We start from the raw sequence: 12744 nt of genomic DNA on the forward strand, positions 1-12744 counted from the left end.
ATTAAATTAGAGAAGCCTAAATTTCATTAACCGGGCTGTTCTACTTGAATATTTTTATTTAGAGCATATCCTAAAACATGAAGTGTTTTGTGTAATAAAAAAATGTTTAAGTCATTCAAGCAAACCTATTTGATCTCTCATAAAGTGTCTCATAAAGAGTTCATCCAATATTCAAAGCAATAAAATTAGGCCAGAAAGTTTTGGCCTAATTTTTTAAATATAAGCTAATGGACATGCTTTTTATGTAGTTCGTATCTGAAGAGTATTCTTAAGAATTTAGAAATAAGCCTTAGTTTTCTAATCTGATGTGGAAGGCTGTCAAATGGGTGCAAATATTACCCATTGCTATTAGATTATCGATATTAATTTATGTATATATACATTTAAGAATTTGATTAAATTTATTTTTAATTAACTAAGAATTAAATTATTCATGTATGAGTCCATATTTAGCATTAAATATATTGCAGGAGAAAATTGTCATAATTATTAAGAAATATCAGTTTCTACAAATTGACTAACAACCTTATTGTAGGAGATGAAATTCATCATAATCTTTTTGAATTTATGCCAATTTATTGTAAATTCAAAATCTGGTGTTAGTTACATAAGTTTGTTTAAAACAATAAAACCATATTATCTGTTTATAAAAAAACAGTAATTCTTTGACAACTTCTTTAAATATGGGTTTTTAATGAAAATGTTGGACAACCAATACAAACAAATTATGCTTAAAAATTCAAAATATATTAATAATTGTCATTAATCTTGAGAGTTTAGTGTTTTACTTGATTAATCAAGTTATATTGCCTTGTTCCTTATCTGTAGAGTTGGTAAAAAAGAGGGAGAAATATAATTCTTTAATACTTTCATACAGTAAAAACTTCGGGACAAAAACAATATGAGAATGGTAGGAAAAAAATCAAACTTTAACTTGTTCTAGACATTAAGGTGAGGCCTTACTAGGCTATTTAACTTTTTAATTTATTTATTTATTGAGCAACTTATGTAATCTCCACTTAATTTCAAGTGCCACGATTAAACCCACAAACTTCATTAGATCTTGGAGTTCTTTACTCTAATCCCTAAGACTCTGTTCTGTTCAGTCTTAGCCAAAGAAATGTCATCTGAAATATAATACTGAAGATGAAGAAATACTTGTTCTAAATATTTTATGTGACAAAAAAAAAAATTGCTCAAAATTTTAAATGATGGTAGCTGTTGTAAATAATCTTAAGAATTTAAAAGTATTTAAATTTTTAGTAATTTATATAAATATCTCTATCATAGTGAATTAGCAACAATTTATTTTGGGTTTGATTCAAATGACTATTCCTCCTTAATAAGATATATATATATATATGACCTAGATAGCTGAGTACTAGGTTAGATGTTATACCAAAATTAATTTGATACCTCATTGTTCTAAGATTAAATCTTAGGGCTTCATGATTCCAGTTTTGATAATGCCTGTATCGAAATTGTCTCCACACAAAAGGAAGTCTTCACTTCTTTAACCCTTTAGCATTCAGATTACTCCTCATATTTAATGCTTATTTTACTTGCATTGTTTTGAATTAATCGTGCATTATCTCGTAGCTTTGAGGTTAGAATGACATTGTAGTACAGGTGTAAGAGACTAGATCTGACTGGTTTGAGCATACAACTGGTAGAATACCTGGGTCTGACATGGTTGGTTTAAATGCTAAAGGGTTAAGGGAGAAAAAAGAGAGAGAGAATGAAATGACTATTAAGAGTTTTCCAAAAACCTTTTGTAATGTTCGCAGTGACTGACCTAATGAGAAGAATAATTCCTTCCGTTTGTGTCTTTTAGAACATTTTGAAAGACCTGGTAAATTTCAAATACTTGAAAGTATTCATAAAAATCAAATTGACAAAGAACAGAGGAAAGTGAGCATGGTCAGATAATGCCGTCATTTCAACATTCTGAAGGCACATTGTTCTGTGGAATATATATCCACCTGATCACGACAAATGCATTTTCTACAATTAGTATGTGAGGGTTTGGTGTAAAAGGGAAGGTTATGGATTCTCCAACAAAGAAGATGCCATAGTTTAAGATTGGCAAATTTAGTTACAAAATTTGAGATTGGTGGAATGTCTTGACCTTTTTTAAGATTCCTTACTGAAATATATTTAGGAGTAAGAAATCTATGGAGGATGATGATGATATGTGTTTATCTCTAATTAGCCATAAGGCAGTTCCCCAGTATGACCAAGGTCCTGTGATTGAAACCAATAAAAGATAATTATTCATCAAAAATCAATAACCAATAGTTTTACCATTTCTATACAAGGACATACAAATTAATTTTACTGTTTGTAAGATCCTACACTTTGTGGCTTGTGCATCTCCAACCTTATTCCCAGCCTCTACTTTACATTTTGATGTAAAGAATTACAAGAAACCTGCTTTTAGTGTTGAGTCAGTTGTATTGCTTCTTAAGCTTGGCTAGCTGGCTTGCAAATGTGCATTATGCTTTATTAATATTTTTGTATTGTTTAATGGATTTCTGTTCTTTTGAGGTTTCTTTGAGATAAAATTCCAGTTTTTATTATTCCTGTTTTTTTTTTTACCTTTCAGCCCAATAACGCGGCGGCGTATTAGAGAACGAAACACAACTCAGCGCAGTGAATCACCAGATAGAAGAGCGTTTCAACCTACAGCTGCAACAAATTGCCAGATGCACCCTGCCTTACTGGGACACCAAAATCCCCAGCAACCAATTATGTTTGATTTGGAGCAGGTAAAATTTCTTTTTATGCAGTTTTTTTCTCTATTCTTGTCTAAGTTTTACTGTAAAAATTTGAAAGCTTTTTTGAATTTTAATATTTTAAATCCAATAAGCACAATTGAGGCATGGCCTGTCAACAGTATACATTTATTATGATACATAGATGACTATTTTAATTCAAATATTCTTCTAAAAACATTTTAATGAAACAGCTTGTAGAATGATTTGAGTATAGATTAGTTTTAATTAATTCAATATTGTAGAAGGTATTTTAGTTGAATTTTCTTTTGTTACCAGGTTCCAGTGTCTGCTCCTGTAACTATTGCTCCATATGCTATTCCTGTATGTACTGGCACACATCCTAGTTCCGTGTGTACAACAGCTCACCTACCAGTGTGTGCTAGCCAGCCGACATGGTCCATTCCTCCATGCAGTGTTCCAATTCCATCATGTAGTATGCAGCACATTCCGGCCTGTAGCTTGCAACAACTTCCTCCAGGTGTAGCTGCCAGTCATCATGCAGCTCCCCCACATGCACCTCCACATCATGCTATTCCTGCTCCACCTCCTGGAACACTGCTGCATCAGAATTCTATGGCTGCCGCTGCAGCAGCTGCTGCTGCCGCTCATGCTGCTCGACATATGTCCAGTCAACATCATATAAATACAGCACCTGGACCACCACATCACCCGGGGCCACATCATCATCCTTCACAGTTTGCACCTAATCCGCAACCTCCACCTCAGGTACGTATTTTACTACAATTTTATTTTCCTTTGAAATTGGAATTTGATAGTAAAAAATAAATACACACACACACTCACACACACACTCTCTCTCTCACACACACACACACATTGCCAGATTGTTTGATTTCTTTGACGGTGTGGCTGTGTGGTTAAGAAGTTCACTGTGCAACCATGTGGTTCTGGGTTCTCTCCTTCTGCACATCACCTTGGACAAGTATCTTTTACAATTGCCCCAAGCCAACCAAAGCTTTGTGTGAGGCATGGCCACAGTCCACTGACTGAAACAAGTAAAAGATAAAAACTATAATTGCAACAAATATAATATAATATGGCTGCTTGATGAGAAGCTTGCTTCCCAACGACTTCGTTCCAGGTTCAGTCCCACTGCTTGGCACCTTAGGCAGGTGTCTTCTATAGCCTTGGGACTCACCAAAGTCTTGTGAGTGAATTTGGTAGAAAGAAACTGAAAGAAGCCCATTGTGTGTGTGTGTGTGTGTGTGTGTGTGTATGTATATATATATATATATATATATATGTGTGTGTGTGTGTGTGTGTACCTTGGTCTCTGTGTTTGTCCCCCACCACTTCTTGGCAACTGGTGTTGGTATGTTTCTGTCCCTGTAACTTAGCAGTTCGGCAAAAGAGACTGATAGAATGAGTACTAGGCTTTAAAAAAAATATAAGTGCTGGGGTTGAATCATTCAACTAAGAAATTCTTCAAGACACTGCCCCAGCATGGCCGCAGTCTAATGACTGAATCAAGTAAGAGAGAAACGATAATTGATATTGCATGATTCACTTTGTTGTTATTGGTCTCCATATTAAAATGAATTGAATCGTTTAAACAATTTCCTTGTTTTGTTTTGCAGCCAGATGATGATGTACAGATAATCACAGAACATCGCCCAACATATTCATTAACTACTCCTGTGCACCATGTCTCTCCTCTCAATCCCTCACCACCAATTATGCTCCAGGAACCATCAACACTTCACCCAGCAACACAAGACATTTATGTAAGTAATTCTACTACACCAACTTTCTAGGCACTGTTGGTCTGCAACCTCTTACGGTCCACTCTAATTTCCACTAATGTATAGTTATCCGTATTTCATTTAATCATTTAGGTAAATTTTAACTTTGAGTACTTTAGTGTATGTTGACCAAAGTGATCCCTGCTTTGGAAAAAGTCAGTACTCCAAAAAGGTTTTGAAATCAATGGTCCCAGAAAACTGATGTTGTGCCTGTATCCAAGTTGATTTGACAGACTCCTGTAAACAAGCAAAAGCCTTTCCATTATTTCTTTCTCTTTTGCTGATTGTGTTTTTAATATTCCTGTCTTTTGTATGAAGTAATTAAAATTGTACAACTATAAAATTTAACTCTTATTTATTACCAGAAATTCCGATGTATTAGTTTTTGTCTTCTCTTTGTATTGTAGGATCAGTTTTCGCGATTATATCCCCGGCGGGCTCTCAGTAGAAACCGAATGCGTGCTTTTGCCCCGGCGCCCCCACCCACTGCCTACCCTGGCTTTCTACTTCATTTCTTGTAAGTTAAATGATTGTTGTTCACCATATCATCAATGATAAAATCTTAATTAAAGTGTAATTTACCTACCAGATTTATTTATATAATTTGCACTTTCCATGAAAAAAAACCCTGATAAGTGTGATTTCTAAAATGTTGACTTACAGCAACTGCACCAGTAAAGCTCAAAAATTTTTTTTGTTTTTATTCCATTTTATAGAGTAATTATAATAAATCAGACTAATCACACCTTTACTATAAGTTGAAATACTAACACTCACTGTATATTATATACAAGGCAATGTGTTCTCTAATTTTTAGTAGTCAGTGTGTACAAAAATCCTATGTTGTACAAATCATCGTCATTTAACAAAATGTATGTACATAGCTTAGAGATAACGGTGCACAATTTAATTTTTTTTTTTTAATATTTTCTCTCTCAAAATTTCATTGCTCCTTTTTGTTACTTATATAGATATGATATTTAGTTACTGTCTTTCAGACTTCAGTTTTTAACCCTTTCGTTACTGTATTTATTCTGAGATGCTCTGTGTTTCTTTCAATTACTTTAAATATAACAAAGAATTTAGTAAAATAGCTTAGTTATCATTCAGCTGGTGTTAGGAACATAAATTGTGACTAAGGTTTGGTGGAAGATTTTAATTCAAAACTTATGAAAACAAGACATTTGTACTCAGAGCCGGTTGGTAATGAAAAGGTTAAACAGATCTGCTTTGAAACTGTTCTTAGGCTCATTTTCTTCTTTTTCTTTTTTTAGAGCAATGTTGGGCAACCCACCCATGCCAGCTACATATAATGTTGAACTGAATGAGGATGCTGCTGCTGAAGTGGAAAATTATGAGGTAGATTACCATGGATTATTACCATACAACTAACCTAATTACTATCAAAACTGTGTCAAATGAAAGTTCTAGAATATGTTAGAACTTGAATAATTCTTCCCTCTCATTTCATCATTGTTTTAACATCCTCTTTCCCATGTTTGCTTGGAGCAGATTTTCTATGACTTGATGCCCTTCCTGTCACCAACCATTCCTTGTTTCCAAGCAAGGGTGATATTTCTCCATGGCCAGACGAGTTTTCGCAGAATATTGGAAATGAATACCATTCATTTACAACAATGTCAAGACAAAGAAATACATACACATATACATGCGATGGGCTTCTTTTAGTTTCCATCCAGCAAATCTACTCATGAGGCTTTAGTCCATCCGAGATGTCATGCATTAGCATTGAACCTGAAACCATGTGCTTGGGAAGCAAACTTGTTAACCATACAGCTGTGCTTGTGCCTATTACAAACCACACCCGTGCCTCTCTTTGTATATGAAAAGCTAGTTTTAAAATATCCTCTCTCTCTCTCTCTCTCTCTCTCTCTCTCTTTCAGAGGTATGGTTTAAATTGTAATTATTAGATGTAACCTTGTGAAACTTAATACAAGAAGGATTAAATAAAACATACTAATTATTTCAAAGTTGTCTGGACAAAATTCTAATATTAATTGTAACCAAGTGTTCAATGAGAAAGATGTATATATACTGTATTTGACAGCATATATGGTTCACTTCCTTTCAAAACAACAGAAAAGTCTTAAAATATTACCCTGTGCCCTGTGTGAAGTTGGGCCTTCCATAAGCTTTAATTCACTAAAACCCATTTTTCCTTGATTATGCACTGCTGAAATTAGGGTGCATCTAATACACCTGTGCAGCTTTTATGTCATGAAATGCGATATATATTATTTTATATTAGCCTATATGATTGTTTAATATTAATTTGTTATATAGATGTTTAGTCAGTGTGTGTGTGTGTGTGTTGAATCTCTTTTTCAATGTATAGCAAGTGCAGACTACAGTCTTATGAGTAGTCAAATCTTGGATCTAGTGCTGTGAACACCAAGGTGGACAATTCCCTCTACTGTAGATATATTCTTATTTTCATTAGACTCTGACTGGCACACAGGACTTCAGATTACAAATACACAATACTGGCTTCTGGCACCACTCAGTCTGTCATCATCTTCATCATTGTTATTTCGCCCACTTTTCCATGCCTGTATGGGATGGGTCAGACAGTATCCATTGAGGCAGATTTTCTGCTGTCAGATACCTTTCCTGTCACTAACCTTCATCTGTTTATAAGTAATATGATATTTCCCTATGGCCAGAGATGTTTTCATTGAGGATTAGAAACGGACACTGTTGTATGACAGTAACACTTGTTTACAACTGTCATGCGCTGTCAGCACAAGGTGACACCAGTTCTCTCTCACATGTGTATACACACGCGCGCACACACAAATTCATAAGGCATTGGTTGACCCTTGGCTATGGTAGAAGAAACTTGCCCAAGGTGCTATGTTTCTGAACCCAGAAACATGTGATTGGGAAGGAAGTTTCTTAACCACAGTCACAAATTCTTCTTCTCATATGTATACCTCTCTTTCACTCCCCCATCTTAATTAGTTATGATTAATCAAAATTATCTTTGGTTTTATTTTCTAGGCACTTCTCAATCTAGCTGAGCGATTAGGTGAGGCAAAACCCAGAGGACTGACTAAAGCTAATATTGATCAGCTAATAGCATATCGTTTCAATGCTGAGACAAGACGTGCTAACTTTGATCAAACCCCTTGCATGGACCAGACTTCTTGTGTTATTTGCATGTGTGACTTTGAAAATAGACAACTGTTACGGGTCCTTCCTTGTAGTCATGAATTCCATGCTAAATGTGTAGATAAATGGCTTAAGGTAAGTAAACTCCTTTCTTGTTATATTTTCTTCCACCATTGATATATTTAGTAATACTCTGTAACACGTCTAATTAATGTTTGTTACAGAAGTAAAGTTTTATATAAAATGTCAGCAATAAGTAAGAAAAAAAAATGATCAACTTTGTAATAGTCTTTAATAGTTTTTTTCACCCTTTGCCTGTCCAAAGTATTTTCATAAGTTTATCGTAAATGTCCATGCTTGTTTTCAGACTCTTCTTCCATACATTCTGTGTAATATAAAGTTTTCCTTTAAATCCCAAGTTACTGCAGTGGTTGAAAAATATTGGGAATGTGTATCACATATGATGCATGGATACCAGAGCAATGTGTCTTGTGTATCTCATGTGATATTCAGGACAGGCAAAAGTCAATTTGGTTAGAGTAAAACTGTATCTATGGTAAATTATACTGTTTAATGTATTACAGCTTTGATCTTTTCTAAATTTTGTTATGAAAATGAAATACTGCCTAGCGTATTCCTATGTCTTTACAATGGCTTTATTGTTTTGCTGTTTCAGACAAATCGGACATGCCCAATATGCCGAGCTGATGCTTCAGAGGTTGTGAATCAAGGAGATTGAATATACTATCCCCAATAAACTATGGCAATATCAGTTTCTGTTCATAATATTTCATCTGCCTCATTACCATTGTTATTGGCAATATTGTTTGCTTTTCTACAATGAACTGACTTAACATTACTGTACAACTACTAAAAGCATCTAACTATATCTATGCCAGCAACCAGACCAGTTAAACAGCTATCCAGCATAATTTGTTTAGAAAGACAGTTTCTGGTTTACTTCAGAAACACATTAAACACAAGCATACAAGTACACATTAACACTAAAACATACACATTTGTGCTTCAATATCGTTTTGCACGACTCGCTACCCCCAGCCAACTCTTTTGTTTGTAATTTGCTCATCCTTGACTCGTGCGTGCATGCATGTGTGAATGTCGTGTGAGTAAGCACGCGCTACATCAGACTAAATAAAGGTATGCATCATGCATGATTGATAAAACAGATAAAAAAAAAAATCCTGCAGTGTTGGCTTTATAACCAGAATGTGAAGTTTGTCCAACATGCTGTAATCTAAGAACTTAATCAAAAGAAATACCCCTTTCCCCTCCCCCATCCCATTTCTTGTATGGCCGTCTCTCTTTGTGAAAGACAAGGCCACTTCATCTTTCTATAACTTTTTGTGATAAGTATTGCGAAAAGCAAAATGATGCAGTACCTGGCTTTCTGGATAAATGCAAGATGCAGTTATACACAAATAGCAATGGTCTTCAGTGCCTATGGAGCAGTACTTGGTTAATAATATAATCTCATACCTCCAATGTGAATCTTGTTAAATCTTCTAATGTTTGGAGACAGAGAAACTGCAATGTCTGAGAGCTCTCATGTGTACTGAGCTGTGCAAACTTAACCCTGTAATAAAACATGAAAAACCTAGCCTTTGGAATATTAATGAATTCTTGGTTTTCTTTTACTTATCTCTTTGATTTCTTCTCTACTTCTTGCTTACTAAATTAGAATTAACCTCGACTTTACCGATATTTATCTCTTACCAAAAACAGCCCTGCAAGTCAAATCCCTTCTTTTTCCGAAACCACTTTATACTCGTTGCTAATATTTTTTTGTACAATATTACATTAGAAATTATTGAGTTGAGAATTTCTTCCGCAACTGTTTTATTTCTTGCTGTTTTAATATAATAGCACTAATTATAATCAGTTACATAATGTTCCTCCAAAATAAAAACAAAAAGAAAAAAAAACAGAGCTGCTTTTACAATTAACAGCTTCGAAATTGTTTATAACTAGTTAGGAAATTGTCAGTTATAAAATTTCACTCTGTTTAGAGAATCAACAGAACTTTTTCAGTGACTTTGTTTCCTTTCCTTTTGACATACACTTCATAATTAACGTGATATACCCACTGTATTCTTTTCTTATCCTTTTATATCTCATCTTAGATAAATTTCCAAAAGCTAATTCCCCCTTTTAGCACATGCTGCTCTAGTTTGGATTCTTTCATTGTGACCAGATTAAGCAGGTAGAGAACAGTCCTGCCTCTCTCTCACCCCATTTTGAAATTGTATTATTTCTCAGGAAAATCTTTTCAATGTATTCCCTATGGGCTCAATTTTTTTTTTTTTTTTCTTGTATTAAAAAAAAAAGAAAAAAAAATCAATAAATTACACTTAATTGTTGTTAAATAAAGTGGGCAAAAGTAGCTGTTGATTGTCACCACTGGGAATATTTTGTTAAACTTGATTCTTACACATGTTAAGGTCGTCTACAATTATATCGAGTGAAACCAAGTTTTCAGAGATCCTTTCGTTGCCACATGATTTGGAACATTCTGCTTTGGTAGAATATGTGTGCTATAGAATTATTTTAGGATGATAATAGCTATACTGGATAATAAAGTACTAGGAGACCATTCCATGCCTATCCATCTTTGAATATTTGAACATGTAAGAGAACAATGTGTGTATATAATATAGAAATATATTTATAAATATATATACATATATTTATATATAAATATATTTATAAATTTATATATATATATTTATTTATAAATATATATATTTATATATAAATATATTTATAAATTTATATATATTTATTTATAAATTTATATATATTTATTTATAAATATATATATATTTATTTATATATAAATGTATTTGCTATATAAATATGTATATATTTATATGTAAATATATTTCTTATATATAAATGTATTTGTTATATAGATATGTATATATTTATATAGATGCACACTGTGTGCGCATACATTAATCCACATAGATATACAAATTATGAAAGATAGGAAATATATATTAAGAGTTTGTACATGTTGTGTATGTATGTATATATCTATATGTGTGTGTGTGTGTGTGTGTACATGTAACATAGTAATGTATATTTGTGTGTATATGAATAAATATACACATACATTATATATCAACTTATATAACAGCTGTGGACTGAATCTTTATTACAAATGCAACTTAGGAATGATTTATTAAAGGAAGATATTGTAGATTTGCAGTTTCTGTTTTAATTTATGAAAAGTTAAGCGCTACAGTAAGATTTAATTTACAATTATAGCAAATAAACATTGTTTGTTTTATCAAAATTTGTTAAAATTTTAATTGAATCATATTATAATGTTTTGGTCCATTTGAACCTTTTTAGAATGTTCTAAATTAAGTTTCGATAGTTTTACTAATATTCTCTCCTAAATAATGGTACATAGCCCCAAGTTGTTTTTTCTTTCTTCTGAAAAATGTTGACAATACCCCTTGTAAAATATAACTGTGCTGAGATTGGCAATATCGGTGTGTGTTGGCATAGATTTGGTGACGTGCCTTCTGGTAATAAGGGTTGAATTCCTGGAAGCAGCCAATTAGTTATGAACAGTTTATCACCTGCTTTATTTAATCAAGACTTCAGATTGGGTAGCTGGAGTTATTATATATACTCATGCAGAAAATGCTCACTAACAAAATGTGCACACTTGCTGACCCTAGTTGGGAATTTCTGTCAAAGTTTCCGTTTCTTCTGTTTTCTAGGACTTTTCCTCTCTCATTTTTTTTTTTTTCCTTTTTTTTTTTCTTTTTCTTTTTCCCAAGTCTTTCTCTTGTAAAATTCTTTCTCCCCCCAGCTATCAACTTCCCAAACCCTGCTGCTCTGATTTTAATTTAGCTGTTTGGAACGGATGCTTTTAAAAAAATAATAATAAAAGAGTGTTTTTTTTTTTTCTTTTTTACCCCCTTTTTTTTTTTTTCAGTTTGCTTTAGAAAGCTCTCTGAGCTTATTGAATATTTTGTAACTTGTGAAAAAAATTTTAAAAAAATATATAATGAATAAATAAATTCTACTGCGTAGAATTTTCACTTCAATGATACAGTGTGCATTTTGTACAATTGTCTTCCTTTTGTGTAGCAAATTTGCTCCTCTGAAAAACAGCAAAAAGCCTTGATTTCAATAAAGTAATTTTTTTAACTCTAAGTAACTGAATCTCTCTCTCTTATGTTTCCATTGCCATAATTTTTTAAATATAGCTCTATTCTTCTGGTTAGAATTCATACATTGAAAACATACCTTTAGAATCAGTTCGTTACTTATTTTAGTTTTAAAATAGTTTTTCTTTTTTTATATAGTTGTTTTAACTGCTTTATTGTTAAGAAATCAACAAACAGATTGTTAGATTCCATGACGGATATAACCTAACCTACTTGAGGTCATAAACTACATGGGGATATCAGATTAGCTTTGTTACTAAAAGAATAAATTATGTTGATGGGGTGATATATAAGCCTGAAATGTTAAAAAGTAACATAATACATGATTCCATTGTGGAAGCACAATGGCCCAGTGGTTAGTGCAGCGGACTCGCGGTCATAGGATTGCGGTTTCAATTCCCAGATCGGGCGTTGTGAGTGTTTATTGAGCGAAAACACCTAAAGCTCCACGAAGCTCGGGCAGGTGATGGTAACGAACCCTGCTGTACTCTTCCACCACAACTTTCTCTCACTCTTACTGCCTGTTTCTGTTGTGCCTGTAATTCAAAGGGTCACCCTTGTCACACTGTGTCACGCTGAATATCCCTGAGAACTATGTTAAAGGTACACGTGTCTGTGGAGTGCTCAGCCACTTGCACGTTAATTTCACAAGCAGGCTGTTCAGTTGATCGGATCAACTGGAACCCTTGACGTCGTAAGCGACGGAGTGCCAAAAACAACAACCTGATTCCATTGGATGAATATCCATCCTCTGGTTGGTTATTTAGTGAAATATAGAAATGTTTCATAGCATGTTGGGCAATAACTGAGAAATGATAGTTGATAAGGAAGGTCTCCAGATCTGTGTTGGTTATTTCGTGGAACATA

General features: G+C 33.5%; 1 protein-coding gene across 4 annotated transcripts in view; it reads left to right on the forward strand.

The window, feature by feature from the left end:
- Positions 1-9615, forward strand: part of LOC106880872 (uncharacterized) — a 281292-nt gene extending 271677 nt beyond the window's left edge. For all 4 annotated transcript variants that reach the window (XM_052969997.2, XM_089356238.1, XM_089356235.1 and 1 more), the window contains exons 5-11: positions 2606-2768; positions 3054-3503; positions 4376-4522; positions 4948-5057; positions 5815-5899; positions 7562-7807; positions 8349-9615. In XM_052969997.2, the coding sequence (XP_052825957.1) occupies positions 2606-2768; positions 3054-3503; positions 4376-4522; positions 4948-5057; positions 5815-5899; positions 7562-7807; positions 8349-8411 (1264 nt within the window). In that variant the 3' untranslated portion in view covers positions 8412-9615. The remainder of the gene's footprint in view (positions 1-2605; positions 2769-3053; positions 3504-4375; positions 4523-4947; positions 5058-5814; positions 5900-7561; positions 7808-8348) is intronic.
- Positions 9616-12744: the final 3129 nt, after the last annotated feature.

This window comes from Octopus bimaculoides, chromosome 8, assembly GCF_046866305.1.
Source record: "Octopus bimaculoides isolate indiv1 chromosome 8, ASM4686630v1, whole genome shotgun sequence".
Taxonomy (NCBI): Eukaryota; Metazoa; Mollusca; class Cephalopoda; order Octopoda; family Octopodidae; genus Octopus; species Octopus bimaculoides.